General features: G+C 36.0%; 1 protein-coding gene across 7 annotated transcripts in view; it reads right to left on the bottom strand.

Annotated features, from left to right (window-relative positions):
• PDS5B (PDS5 cohesin associated factor B) overlaps positions 1 to 16,230 on the bottom strand; it is a 186,831-nt gene that overhangs the window by 115,179 nt on the left and 55,422 nt on the right. For all 7 annotated transcript variants that reach the window (XM_054446092.2, XM_063650750.1, XM_054446098.2 and 4 more), the window contains exons 2-3: positions 8,995 to 9,121; positions 5,870 to 6,073 (exon numbers count right to left, since the gene is read on the bottom strand). In XM_054446092.2, the coding sequence (XP_054302067.1) occupies positions 5,870 to 6,073; positions 8,995 to 9,102 (312 nt within the window). In that variant the 5' untranslated portion in view covers positions 9,103 to 9,121. The remainder of the gene's footprint in view (positions 1 to 5,869; positions 6,074 to 8,994; positions 9,122 to 16,230) is intronic.

Here is a 16,230-nt window from a genome sequence, read left to right as displayed (position 1 = left end):
TTTCCTGGAACAGCAAAATATATGGTAATTAAATAGCAAGAGCAGTTTAGGAAACAATTTTTTTTAATTGCCAAATGACAATACAATAGATACCACAGAGAAGCTTAGACTCTTAGAAGTCAACCTGTCAAGCTTCCTACCAATCATTGTAATTACCTGCTTTTCCCCATCTTTCTAAATCTATTCCCATCTCATATTTTTGACTTATTACTATATCTGCATTTGCATCTACGTTTGTATAAAGCAACCACACAATCAAGTCTGCATAATCAGCTAACAACATGATGACAGGACCAAACCAGCACATACCAACATTAACCTTGAATGTAAACACACTGAATGCCTCAATTAAAAGGTGCAGTGTGGTCAGTTGGTTAAAGAAGCAAGGCCCAACTGTATGCTGTCTACAAGAGACTCGTTTCATATGCAACGACACTGATAGGGTCAAAGTAAAGGGATGGAGAAAAATCTACCAAGCAAACAGAAAACAGAAAAAAGCAGGGGTTGCTATTCTAATTTCAGACAAAACAGGCTTTAAACCAACAATGACAAAGAAGAGCATTACATACTGATAAACGGTTCAATTCAACAAGAAAACCTAACTATCCTAAAAATATATGCATCCAACAAAGGAACACACAGATTCATAAAGCAAGTTCTTAGAGACTTATGAAGAGACATGGATAATGATACAATAATAGTGGGACAGAATTAGATTATTGGGGCAGAATTAGATTATTGGGGCTCCACTGACAGAATTAGATTATTGGGGCAGACAACTAACAAAGATAATCAGACCTAAACTCAGCATTTGACCAAATGGGCCTAACAGATAAATACAGAACTCTCCATTCAAAACAACAGAATATACATTCTTCTCATCTGCACATGGCACATACTCTAAAACTGACCACATAATAAGCCATAAAACAATCTTCAGCAAATTTTTAAAATGTGATTCACCACATAATGATGACCACATATGTTGAAGTTGACAGCCAAATCAAGAACAGAATACCAGCCAGGCACAGTGGCTCAGCCTGTAATCCCAGCACTTTGGAAAGCCAAGGCGGGTGGATGGCTTGAGCCCAGGAGTTCAAGACCAGCCTGGCCAACATGGCAAACCCCCATCTCTATTAAAAATACAAAAATTAGCCAGGCATGGTGGCATGTGCTTGCAGTCCCAGCTACTCAGGAGGCTGAGACAGGAGAATTGTTTGTACCCAGGAGGCAAAGATTGCAGTGAGCCAAGATTGTGCTACTGCACTCCAGCCTGGGTGACAGAGCCAGACTCTGTCTTTTTTTTTTTTAAAAAAAAAAAAAACAAAAAAAAACAGCCACAAAAAGAATAAAATACCTAGGAATAGAGCTACCCAGGGTGGTAAAAGACCTCCACAACAAGAATTACAAAACATTGCTCAAAGAAACCACAGATGACACAAACAAATGGAAAATCATTCCATGTTCATGGATAGGAAGAATCAATGTTACTAAAAAGGCCATGCTGTCCAAAGCAATTTACTGAATTAAATGCTATTCCTATCAAACTACCAAGGACATTCTTTACAAAATTAGAAAAAACTACCTTAAAATGTCTATGGAACCAAAAGGGACGCCAAACAGCCAAGGCAATCCTAAGCAAAAAAAAAACAAAGCTGGAGACATCACATTATCCAACTTTAAAGTATACTACAAGGCTACAGTAACCAAAACAGCATGATACTAGTACAAAAACACATAGAACAATGGAACATAATAGAAAGTCCAGAAATAATGCTGCACACCTACACCATCTGATCTTCAACAAAAGCACAAAAACAAGCAATGAGGAAAAGACTCCATATTCTATAAATGGTGCTGGGATAACTAGCTAGTCATATGCAGAAGACTGAAACTGGACCCTTTCCTGAAACCATATACAAAAATCAACTCATGATGGATTAAAGACTTAAATGTAAAGCCTAAAACTATAAAATCCCTGGAAGATAACCTAGGAAATACCATTCTGGACATAGGACCTGGCAAAGACTTCATGATGAAGATGCCAAAACCAACTGTAACAAAAACAAAAATTGACAAATGCGACCTAATTAAACTAAAAAGCTTCTGTATAGCAAAACAGAGTTAAGAGACAACCTACAAAATGGGAGAAAATATTTGCAAACCATACATTGAACAAAGGTCTAATATCAAGAAGGTATAAGGAACTTAATTAACAAGCAAAAAACGATCCCATTAAAAAGAGGGCAGGCCGGGTGCGATGGCTCATGCCTGTAATCCCAGTACTTTAGGAGGCCAAGGCGGGCAGATCACAAGGTCAGGAGTTCAAGACCAGCCCAGTCAACGTGGTAAAACCACTCTACTAATACAAAAATTAGCCGGGCGTGGTGATGGGCACCTGTAATCCCAGCTACTGGGGAGGCTGAGGGAGGAGAAGCACTTGAACCTGAGAGATGGAGGTTGCAGTGAGCCAAGATCGCACCACTGCACTCCAGCCTGAGCAACAGTGCGAAACTCCATCTAAAAAAAAAAAAATATATATATATAGGGCAAAGAACATGAAGAGATACTTTTCAAAAGAAGATATACGTATGGCCAACACGCGTATGAAAAAATGCTCAACATCACTGATTAGAGAAATGCAAATCAAAACCACAACGAGATATCATCTCGTACCAGTCAGAATGGCTATTGTTAAAAAGTCAAAAAAAAAATGACAGATGCTGGCAAGGTTGCAGAGAAAAGGAAGTGCTGATACATCACTGGTGGGAATATAAATTAGTTCAGCCATTGTGGAAAACAGTTTGGCAATTTCTCAAAGGACTGAAAACAGGACTACCATTTGACCCAGCAATCCCATCATTGGGTATATACCCAAAGGAATACAAATCATTCTACCATAAAGACACATGTATGCATATGTTCGTAGCAGCACTATTCACAATAGCAAAGACATAGAATCAACCTAAATGCCAATCAACAGTAAAATGGATAAAGAAAATATTCCATATACACCATGGACTATTATACAGCCATAAAAAATGAGATCATGTCCTGTGCAGCAACATGGATGCCACTGGAAGCCATTATCCTAAGCAAACAAACGCAGGAAGAGAAAACCAAATACCATATGTTCTCACTTATCACCAGGAGCTAAACACTGAGTACATATGAACACAAAGAAGAGAACAGACACCAGCATCTTCTTGACGGTGGAGGGTGGGAGGAGGGTGAGGATCGGAAAACTACCTATTGGGAACCATGCTTTTACCTGGGTGACAAAATAATCTGCACACCAAACCCTCAGGACATGCAATTTACCTACATAACAAACCTGCAAATGTACCCCTGAACCTAAAATACAAGTTTTTTTAAAAAAAGATTACCTAAAACAAAAAAAGTTACTTTGATAGTAGTACTGTGGAAAATATGTTCTCTATGAATGAACCCTTCCTGGATTGCTGAAAGAGTACACATGCTCTATTGACCCTATCTGGCGATGGAAAGACAAGTCACTTATAACCTCACCAATTACTGCCTAAACATGAAGCCAACTGTATAAAAGGGGTTTGCTGATGACAATAACAAACTGAAAGTGGAAAGGTAAGGCTCAAATATCACAATTTTCTAATATGTATACAACACTACTGTAGACAAAATATATAGACATACAGATACACGAATTTGATGCTAATCAAGACGAAGTGAAATCTCTTAAATATTTAGAAAGCACCCTCAAAGTCAATAATTTTTAAGTATTATCCCCCAAAAAGAAAAAAGAGGCATTTAGAATAAGACTCAAAAAAAAATTCATCAGAAAAACCAAATACTTAACATTTTTCAGCTAGGGAATAATGCACAAAGACCCTAATTTCAGCTCTTTTACAGTCTTCTCATAAATTGTCCTGTTAGAAACAGAACAGATATGTAGCTATTCTTTAGGGAGAATTTCTCGTTACCCCCAAAGCCCTGAAATAGGTCCTTGATTATGCAAACTGAAAGATCCCCAAGAGAGGTAAACAAATTGTACAGTAGCAGTCTTAAGTTAGACTTCCTCGTCATGAGAATGCCAACAAGACATCTAGTATGGGAGAGCCACAGCCACCGTCAAACAAATGGAATCATTCCTTAAACCGATTAAGTATCTCCAAATGAGAAATTCACATTTAGAAATCAAGCTAGTACCTGGGTATACAACTACATGGACCAGCTCATGTTATCTACTTTAAGTCTCCGTCCATTCTCAAATCTTACAATTCCACCTTTAAATGACAAATATTGCCCTCTACCTCCCTCAACCTAAGATTCTTTCACCAATCAAAATTTAAAACAAGCATGCCCAAAACAGGTTGCACATCCTCTACTCGAATTTTGGTAGACTTGATCAAATAAGCACCTTCCTCACTTCAGTTATCAAGAACTCCATGAGTCCAAGAACCATGCCTGGGTTTTTTTCACCACTGTAAATCCAGTTCCTGACACATAAGTAACAGCAAGACTTATTAAGTGAAATAAACATAAATTGTCTGCCATTTTTTCACACTGTGGATTAATAATCTTTCTATGGACTCATTCTCTAACCCACAGTTTCCACAATTATCTTTTTTTTGTTTTGTTTTCTGAGACTCTCGCTGTGTTGGCCAGGCTGGAGCACAGTGGAGCAATCTCACTCCATCCTCCACCTCCCAGGTTCAAGTGATTCCCCTGTCTCAGCCTCCACAGTAGCTGGGGTTACAGTCATGTGCCACCACAGCCGGCTAATTTTTGTATTTTGAGTAGAGACGAGGTTTCACCATGTTGGCCAGGATGGTTTCAAACTCCTGACCTCAGGTGATCCACCCACCTCGGCCTCCCAAAGTGCACAGGTGTAAGCCACCACACCCGGCCTCCACAATTATCTTTTATTGTTGCTGTTTTTAATTCCTACCTGATCTGCCTTATAAACATTCAGTATTTTTTGCACAACTCTAGTTACTTCATGCTTTCTACCAGCATTTTCCTAAAAAGATTACTCGTGCTATTCCCCTTCTCATCTTTTAAAGATTTTTGCATTTATATAGTTTTACTTACAATTACTGTAACCAAGTACCACATGTCTTTTGTACCTTTCCATTAAAATTTTGTTCACTGAATCTTTTTTTTTTTTTTTTTTTTTTTTTTAATAGAGAGAGTCTCACTCAGCCCAGGCTGGAATGCAGTGGTGCCATTTTGGCTCACTGCAACCTCCGCCCCCCGGGGGCTCAAGCACTCCTCTCACCTCAGCCTCCCAAGTAGTTATGGGATTACAGGTGCACAGCACCACACAAGGCTAATTTCTTTTTTTTTTTTTTTTTTTAAAGTAGAGACAACGCCTTGCTATGTTGCCCAAGCTGGTCTCAAACTCATGAACTCAAGTAATCATCCTGCCTCGGCCTCCCAAAGTGCTGGGATTACAGGCGTGAGCCACTGCACCTGGCCTGTATTTTCTTCATAAAAATTTATATCACACCTTTCATTAAATAAATTAGGATTATATAAACTCATGTTTATACTAGATATTGTGTTTTAAATAATGGCCATGGTCTTCAATAAGGATTTTCAAAAGTGAAAAGGAATTGTCCCCAAAATTATAATGAAAGAAACAGAGCTAATGATGACATAATATAAAAAAAATTATACACTGTATTAATCTACTTCTTAACCTCAAGACCAGAAAGTTTTTCAAAAATAAGTTCTACAAAAAAAAAAAAAACATTAAGTTTAGCAAAAGATGACTATAGCTAATGTCAAAGAATCCAAGGAAATCATCTAAATACCTTAACTCCTATTTTAGTTAGAAAGATAAATCAAAGTATCGGTCAATCTTGGAGTTATTTAAATCAGTACTTGCCTTCAGTTTATCAGGGGATGTGTAAGGAGCTTCAGGAGCATAAATCCTGAAAATATCAGCAAGGCAGCAGGCTACCAGTAAGCGAACATCTTTATCAGGATGCTTGAGAAAAAAATCTGAAGCAAGATGTAAAGCTAGGTTTAAGTAAAGCTCCTTTTCTTCTTCAGAGTCCTGGTCCATATCCATAAAAGTTTTCACAACCATCTATACAAAAATAAAAAATCAAATAATGAAATGCTCCATGTAAAACTACAGTCATGTGAAATAAAGGTCATGTTAATTGCTAAGGTTAACTTCAAATGAATATACTTTCATTTTTCTGCAGAAAGTCTCTACTTGAGAGAACACAATCCTCCTAAAACTACAAAGTAAACTTTTATTTAAAAGACTTACTAAAATATTTTTTCATTTACCCAAAATATCTGCTAACCAGATTTTTAAAAATTAAATTGCCCTTATGTAGTAGTCATTATTGGAAGAATTCCAGTAGAATATTTGTGGAAACTTCTGGTCTCACTTGTACAACTGGACTAAAAGGAGTATGTCCTTAAGAATACCATCTTTTTAAAAAATAATATTTCTAATCCTTTCATGAGAAGAAAAAGTATATGCCTAAAGAAAACCCTAAGATGATAATTTAATTTTCCATTTAAGCCATTAAACCACTCCAGTCACATGGTTTTATTTAAGAAAGGATGTCAAAGATGCATCCCTCAACACTGAAAAGCTACTATGAAGTATCCACCACAGCATCCAACAAAATATTTCTCGTGTGGCAGTAAAAGAGAATATGATGTGGATAATTCATTAATTCAGTTGCACATGTGAGTTAAGCCAAAGGTTCTTTTTTCAAAAATATTTCTATAAAAGGTGAATAGAAAATAGAATGGTATACCATGAATTCTGAGAAGAGCTTTCTCTGATTTCAATATTAGTAATTACAATGATGATCTCAGTCTGCTCTATTCCTACTTCAGATGAAACAAAATTGCCTAACTTGACAGGAACTGACATTTAAATACAACTCCAATGGAAAGGTGACCATCCAGCATCCACTAGGTGGTGCTGCAAATACTAGGCAACAAGTGGGGCTGGCCACAAAGTATCAATGTTAAATGTCTTGGTCCTTTATGCTGCAACGATTTCCACTTGCCATCCAGCTAGACTTCTGAGTAACAAATGGTTCGATTTCTACTGAATTCTCAGAGCAGCTGTGGAAAACACTGTTCCTCACAGAGCAACCTCTCAGTTCTATTATGCCAGATACCAGAACCAACAGTAAACTAATCCTTCCAACCTGGCACTACATTTAGATTAAGGGTATGATGTCTGGGTCTTAACTTTTTTATTTTATTACTTTTAAGATTTATGCTTTGATTGCCTATATGTTTAGGAAAAACCACAAAGGGTAAAAAAGAACTGCATGCATGTATGTAACTATTTATTTCTGTAGATCTCTTAACAAAAGATAAGAGATTAAGCATATTTTGAATAAAATGTTACAGGAAAAAAACAAATTTTATAAACAGTGTCACCTTACATGTTAACAAATTGTTATAATGTATAAAACTTACATGGGTATTTGTACATATCATCCTACATAATTTTTTCATATTTTTCTAAGAAGGAGGATGCTAAAAATAGGAAGTATAAATTAGGAAAATAAATGAGAAAAAAGTATAACTGGATTACTGCTAGACATAAATGTCTACAAAATAATGAAAGCATATTACAAACATTAAATATGAGTACTGAGGCAATCATTCCACCAACAATAACCACAAAGTTTGTTCAAGGTCCAGAAAATGGGAATTCCTCACTACTGTCTACAACTCAAATGCTGTTATAAAACTCAATAACTCATGAGTTCTCCAAATTAGAAAAGAAATCTGAGAAAATAACATCTCTAAAAGACACTAATGCTAACCAGTTTTAAGTGTAGGCTCTGAGTTCAAGATTAGTTTCTCAACAAACAACAGGAATGCTCACTTATTCTTAGTATAAACAAATATAAGGTAATAAATGTATTAGTTTCTCTAAAAATGCAATAGGTCAAGAGAAGGTAAATACATAGAAAATGAAGCATGTCACATATAGAAAGGATTTATAGCTTGACTATTCTTAATAAAATACACACCAGTTCCCAACTAGATAAAATATCCACCTATTAGTAAATTTAATCTACTCAAAGATGATTTTCCTTTGAATAAACATCTGATATCTGACATTCTGATACTTTAAGTATTAACATATATATGTACAATATTAAGACTTTATGTGAAATTTATGATAGTATTAAGCATCTTTTTCTCTTTATAAAAATTCTATACACCATGTAGCAATAAAGAAGAGTATTTGTTTTTAAGCCCCTGGATCTTCAATGATTAATTCGGGAACATTTTTCAGCCCTGACATCCAGGTAAATAATAATATATCAAGCAACATAAATATCTAGGTAGATACAACCTCGATTGGAAATGCTCAAAAATAAAGACCATCTAAACTAACTGATAGACCAGCTTAACATTCTCCTTGGACACTATGCTTCTTTATCCATTTTAACAATTACAGAGATCATCACCACCCTAAAGGAAAAGGTGAAAATATTATTCAAACACATATGAAGAGGCCCTAGCCTCATCCATAGAAGTTCACCAGCAATCTTGATTCATTACTACATGTCAGAAGCAGAGGGAGAAGCTTAAAGTGAAGACCTTTGACCTACTTTGAAAATAACTTACAAGAAAGTAGTACACAGCCTAATGACTCAGTATAAAGACTTAAAACTCCCTTAAAGTGGTTGTCTTCAGAAACTATATAGGAGAAAGGAGACAACTTTGTATAGACAATAAGGAATACGAGTATTGTAGACTCGTTCTTTATACCCAAGTACAGGAGATCCTAGAAAATCTAAGCTTCACCTTTCTAATTGCTGTCCCATTAATCATAGCCAAATAATCCCCACTGTTTCTTATATACTCTACTCCCTTAGATCTTTTCTATGCCATTTGCTGCTTTGCTTTGCTTTTTTAAGTTACCCTAACAAGATACATTATAGCCCCATGTGATTTCCACAGGGGACCTCTGCCCTACACAGATGTCCAAAAGAACACAATTTTACTCACCTTTAATCGTCTCACCATCTCCTCTTTAGATATTTTATCTGATATTTCCTTGACCCCAGGCGGATATGTAATTTTTCCATCATTGGTCCTAGTCTTTGAATGAGCCATGACAGAAATATTCCTACCCCTAAAACAAGAAAACTATTAGATGCAAACCAAAAAATAGATATAAACATTCTTAACAAACATAAATGGTAACCTTCCCCACCAACCAAAATTTGTAACTACCTAATTTACAGTAATTTATTTTACCATTTAATGAAAATCACTCTATTGAACATTTCCCAAAATTATTTTTAGAAAAAACATATTTTTACTTTCATTTCCTCAGTGGCAAGCTTTGTTATTTGTCCTAACCCTCCAACTAAAAATAATAATAATAGTAGTAAGCTAAAGAAAAAAAATAAATACTTTTTAAAAGCACCACAAAGTACTCAAACTAAAACCTAAGAGAAAATAGGAATCCAGGGAAGTAAGTGGGAACACTGGGACATTATAGCTACTTATACTCTGAAAGCATTTTTCATTTCTGACAAATGTGGGATTCAGTTTTGATGGTCTTATAGGGCAAGGGGAACAGAAGTAAATCTGAACATATCAAGGCAGACAGTCAAATAGGAAACTCTCCTGACATTAATGTAGGCCACCACCCTACCCAAAGAAGATATACCTGCAAAGGAGAGGGTAAACTAGAAATGAACACCTCTTTTCCCCAGCCCCACCCCCTAGAGGGAACCGCTGAGAAGGCTGCCTCGGTGGTAAACAGAGAAAGGCAACACGAATACAGGGAAGGAACAGGTAATTAGTTTTGGCCATGGGCCTGCACACTTGCTGGGGTTGACATGACCTAAGTGGCCCAGAGAATCTCAAAACATGAACTCAGAGACCCCCGGTTAATAATAGCCCCAAGCACCTAACATAAGTAAATCCAAGTCTTGCCTACAGAAGGGTGCCTTCATCCTAAGTATCAAAGAATCCCCACTATGATGTTTCTAGAACAATGAGCAAGTATCAAGTCAAAAATAACCAAGCAACTATGAGGAAGAACCAGCAGAAATACCAAACAAAAATAGACAAAATTTTTGTGTCTATCAAAGACTGTAAAACTACTATAATCTTAAAGAAATAAAAGACAATTCCAAAAATATCTACAGGAAACAAAAAAATTATAAAGACTAAACTAAAAGATTTTTTTTAGATAGAACTTCTAAAAATGAAAAAATACAATTACTGAAATTGAAAACTCAACAGGTCAATGTATTCGCAGATATGAAAAACCATTAAAGGCCAGGTGGGATTGCTCACGCCTGTAATCCCAGCACTTTTGGGAGGCCGAGGCAGGCAGATCACTTGAGCTCCGAAGTTTAAGAACAGCCTGGGCAACATAGCAAAACCCCATCTCCACAAAAAATACAAAAATCAGCCAGGTGTGGTGGCACACCCCTGTAGTCCCAGATACTCAGGAGGCTGCAGTAGAGGAGTTGCTTGAACCCAGGAGGTGGAGGTTGCAGTGAGCTGAGATTGCGCCACTGCATTCCACTTGTCTCAAAAAAGAAAGAATGAAGTGAAAGAAAGGTCAGAAGAAATTATCCGGAGTGCAATACAGTGAAACATACAACTGAAATACATAAGGATAGAAAGGCCTAAATGTAGCCTACAATTCATGGAAGTTATAGAGGGAGAAGAATGAGAGATTCATTCATGGGATTCATGAGAGTACCAGAAGGACTAGATTGAAGCAGAGGCCAAATACCTACAGAGAATATCATAAAATACCAACCTACAAATTCAATAAGCCAAACAGGATTAAATTTAAAATAATGATAATTCCAGAAAACAAACAAAATTTAGAGCACACACAGTACCTTGAAAGGAATAGCATTTAAACTAACAGGTGACTTCTCAACCAGAAGACAGCAAAATGTTATCTTCAAAGTGGAGAAAGAATATAATTGCAAATCTAAAGTTTACAACCAAGGAGTATAATTTTTAAGTGCAGAGTAAAATAAGGGCAAATTAGCCAAATGAAAACTAAGAGGTGTGAGTATTTATATATAAAGTACATATAACATTGCTTAGCACATACTAAGTACTATATGTGTATGTAATATACACAATCAGCTTAAAAGAAAAGATTTTTAAATTTCAACATAAACACCTTAAAAGACAATGAAAAATGTGGATACATGCTGAAAGTAAAAGGATGGAAAATTATGTCATGCAAACACTAAAATCAGTTAAGCTAAATATCAAGTTAAAAAAAAAAAAGATAAATAGGCCCCAGATTCACTCTGTGGTATTTACTCAATAGAAACGTATAGTTTGTCCACCGTGAGACATAAAAAAAATGTTCACAGCAATACCATTCAGTTGCCAAAACAGAAAACACAAATGATCATCAACACTAGAATGAATAGCAATTTGTAGTATAGTCACACAATGGGGGCAAAAAAAAAAAAAAAAAAAAAACAGCCATGAGAGTGAATAAATCATTGGCTCACACAATAATATGGATTAACATTACAAACATCTGGATGGGCATGATGGTTCACATCTGTAATCCCAGCATCTGGGAAGGCTAAGGCAGGTGGATCACCTGAGCCCAGGAGTTCAAGACCAGCCTGGGCAATACAGTGAGACCTCATATCTACAAAAAATAAAAATAAATTAGCCAAGCATAGTGGTGTGCACCTGTGGTCCCAGCTACCCGGGAAGTTGAGGTGGAAGTCCTGCTTAAGCCCACGAAGTCAAAGCCACAGCAAGCCATGATCACACCACTGCACTCAAGCCTGAGTGACACAGCGGACCCTGTCTCAACACACACCACACACCCACACACCCACACACATACCCACACACACACATCAAAGTGAAAGAAGCCAGACACAAAACACTACATAAGAGTATGATTACATTTATATGCTCAAAAACAGAGAAACCTAATCTATGATGGTAAAAGTCAGGACAGTCATGTTTTGGGAGACAAATGTTAACGGAAAAAGGGGTGAAAAGATACTTCTAAGATGCTAGTTACACAAGTATTTTCACTTTGTGTGAAGTCATATAGAGCTAAAGACAAAAGTTTTGCACTTTTCTGAATGTATGTTATACTTCAACAAAAAGTTTAACAAAAAAGATAACAAGAAAAGCTCCAGACATTTAAATTTTTTAAAGCACTTCTTAATAATCAATGAATCAAAAGAAAACAAGCGTAGGATCAACAAAGTCAAAAATCACAGGCCAATCTTATAAATTTGATAATATGACATTTGAAAATGTAGATAAAGCTGAGAAACTACATCTTATTACCAAAACTAACTCAAGAAAGAAAAAAAAAACGATTAACAAACAAAATCAATCATTAACAGATCTTTCCACAAGGAAAAATATCCAAGTCTAGATGGCTTTACTAGTGAGTCCTGTCAAATAAAGGAAGAAATATTTCCCATGTCATACAAATAGTTCCAAGAAATGAAAAACAAGGGAATCCTTCCCAACTAGTTTTAAGCAACTAATTACCATAACTCTGACAACAAAACCCAATGAGAATAATCAGAGGCCAGGCACAATGGCTCCTGTCTGTGATCCCAGCACTTTGGGAGGCTGAGGCAATAAGACTGCTTAAAGCCAGGAGTTCAAGACCAGCCAGGGCAACAAAGCAAGACCTTGCCTCTACAAAAAAATTAAAATGAATAAAAAATTAGCCAAGTTGAGGTGACAAGATCACTTGAGCCCAGAAGTTCAAGGATGCAGTGAGCTATGATTGTGCCACTGCACTCCAGCCTAGGCAACAGACAGTCTGTATCTGAAAAAGGAAAAGAAAAAAGAAAAGAACAATCAGAGAAAATAAATCACAGACAAATCTTAATCATAAATGCAAAACTCCTAAACAAAACATTAGGAAACCAAATGCAGCAATATATTTGTAAGTGTTTATCCCGGGAAGGCAAGGTTAAATTCATCACATCAACATGCTTAAAAAGAAAATCATATTTAAATTATATACTAAACAGATTTTTTCAAATCTCAATAAATTAAGAAAAATTTGGTAAATTCAACAACTCATGACTGTAAAAGTAAAACAAAAACGAAACAAGAAACAAGTTTAGTAAACTAAGAATTGGGTGAAAGTTTCCTTTATCTGAGAAAAGTAGGATGCTATAAACACCCTATAGCATAAATAATGTTTATTGACAATCCATTGAAAGCTTTGTGTTCAGGAACTACAAGAACATACCTATTATCGTCACTTTTTTTTTAATTTGACACTGCAATAAAGATGATAATCAACAAAGGAGGGAAAGAAAAAGAAATAAAGGGTATAAGGATTTAAAATGACCAGTCGTTATTCACAGATGATGTTTACGTACATACAAACTTCAAAAGGATTTACAGATAAAACGTGAATTATTAAGACTGAGTTTAGCAAAGATGAAAAGTAAAAAACATCAATATAGAGATGTTCCTCAACTTACAATAAGGTTACGTCCCAATAAACCCATTGTAAATTTAAAATATCGTTAAGCCAAAAGTGCATTTCTATCATATGTCAAGAAACATACCAAATGTGTATTGCCTTCACGCCATCATGAAGTCAAAAAATTGTCCTAAGTCGAACCACCATAAGTCAGGGACATCCATAACAAGCATAAGTCACCAACAGGTAACAACAGGTAATGAGTGACAGAGCGGACCCTGTCTCAACACACACCACACACCCACACACAAATACTTAATGGTAAAAGATTAAATGCTTCCCCTTTAAGATCAGAAACAAAGAAAGGATGTCTACTCCCAGCACTTTTATTCAACATAATGCTAGAAGCCCTAGGCAGCACACAAAGAAACAGAAAATAAAAAGCATACATATTGGAAAAGAAACTGTCCCTACATCCAGACAACATGATTATCTACACAGAAGATGCCAAAGGAATCTACAAAAAATAAACTACTAGTTCATCAAGGTTGCAGGATACAAGATTAACATCCAAAAATCTGTGTTCCTCCTGTGCATAGTCATACATCACTTAATGATGGGACACATTCTAATAAATACGTTGTTGGGGAATTTTATTGTTGTGCAAACATCATACAGTGTACTTACACAAACCTAAATGGAACAGACTACTACATACCTAGGCTATATGGTATAGCCTATTGCTTCTAGGCTACAAACCTGTACAGCATGTTACTGTACTGAATACTGTAAGCAACCATAACACAATGGTATTTGTGTATCTGAATGTATCTAAACATAGAAAAGGTACAGTACAAATACAGTATTATAAGCTTATGGAACCACCATCATATATGCAGTCCGTCACTGACAGAAAAGTTGTGTGGTACGCAACTGTATATGAAAAAAAGTGGTAGCAATAACAGGAAAGAACAGAGAGAATACAATAAAAAGTTCTGAAGACACTTTCATATCTATGTTTTTTTAAAAGGACACTGTACCTATATTTCACATCATATACAAAATGAATTCGAGGTACAGTAACAACCTAAATATGGAGGCAAAGTGTTAAAAGCTTTTAGAATATGATACAAGAGAAAAGCTGCATGACTTCAGGTTAGGAAAAACACTAGCAAGAACCAAGTTCATAGTTACATTCCTTCAACCAAAGAAGATACTCAGCCAATGCCTAGGACAAAGCACTCGAGGGAAAGATTGATAAATGTGATAGGCTTCTCTTCCACTGAGTCGGGAGTGGAAGAAAGTCTCTCTGCCTTATTTCGGAGACAAAAGCTGTTCATGATTCATAAAAACAAATACATGAATATGGCCACAGACCACAGCTATACAATGTAGACAGAGTGACCTTGTAAAATATACTCCATCCATGTAATCAAAAATTTATCAAGCGCCTCATATGCAGAACACAACAGCAGAAACTACAGAGCAAAACACGTAAAATGGGTCTCAAAATCCATGAAGAGAAACAGACACTCCCCTAAATAAGTGAATCACAGTTGATTCTGAAATTATCCTAACAGAAATAAACAACAAGCTTGGAAAAAATACGGCTGAAAGAAAAACCACTTCTGTAAGTGGACAGGGGTAAAGTGGTAATAACACAGAGAATAAAAAGACAGAAAAAAAACATTCTGAATAAATCTCAGAGGGCAAATTACAGTTACTGGACCAGAAGTACGACTGAAGGAAAAAGTGGAAGGAAGTAAAAGGAGCTAAGACGGAAAAAATAAGAGACAACAAAGAGGGAGGTTACTCAATTTGCACTTCAGTCTTATAAACAGCATTGTAAGGAGAGGTTTGAAACACCTCTGTGAATATACACAGGTTGTTTTTCCTCCGAGTAAAACATACTGGCCCTTGTCTACTAAGCAAACTCTATAGACCTTAAAGTCTCATTTTAACTTTTTCTGACCTCAACCAGGCAGAGCTAGGCTCCTCCCCCTACAGCTAGTCACACTTCGAACCTACTACAATTAGCATTTATCACATTGTATCTATTGTACTTATTTCTATCCTTGTCTCTCCCACTAGACTGTAAGCTCCTTAAGAAAAGTAGCGTATAACATTTATGCTAGCATCTATCTGCTAGCATCTATCGCATATAATAGCTACTATCAGTAGTAGGCACTCAGGAAATAATGAATGAATGAACGACCAGAACTATTCGAAGAAATTATGGTTACAGCAAAAAGCAGAGCTAGACATGGAAGAAATTAAAACAAGTTACAAAACTACTGCAAAATTCCAAGAAAGAAGTAATGAGGAACTGACTGTAGGCAATGACTACAAAACAAGAAAACTGATTCAAAGACTTATGAATGATTATACCAGAGAAGCAGAACATGATTATAAGATTCAAAACCTTTGTTCCTAGAAGGCCATTTATTTAAATATTTATTGAGAATTTGCTTGGTGCAATATACTACGTACTAGGAATGCAATGATGAGCAAATGTACAAGAAATGGAGATGGGGGAAAACTCAGAGAGATTAAGTCTTGGGAAAAATAAAGTTTGCTCTAGAAGGCAACTGTAGATTATACATCTAAAGTTCTAGAAAAAAATGTAAAATGAGAAAATACTTTTAGAACAATTTATTGTTCATGCTTTATGGGTTTACAAGATGAGTAAAGAAAATGAGTAGGGTGAGCTGAGATATCAACACTAAACCTTAATGAAATACCTATAGTGATTGGGGTGGTGGGAGCCCACAGGGGAGATAAAGAAGGAAAACAGAAGAAAGTCAAGAAAACAGCTTTAG

This window comes from Pongo pygmaeus, chromosome 14, assembly GCF_028885625.2.
Source record: "Pongo pygmaeus isolate AG05252 chromosome 14, NHGRI_mPonPyg2-v2.0_pri, whole genome shotgun sequence".
NCBI lineage: Eukaryota > Metazoa > Chordata > Mammalia > Primates > Hominidae > Pongo > Pongo pygmaeus.
The sequence above is the reverse complement of the archived record's forward strand: the minus strand, read 5'-3'. Positions and strand labels throughout refer to the sequence as shown.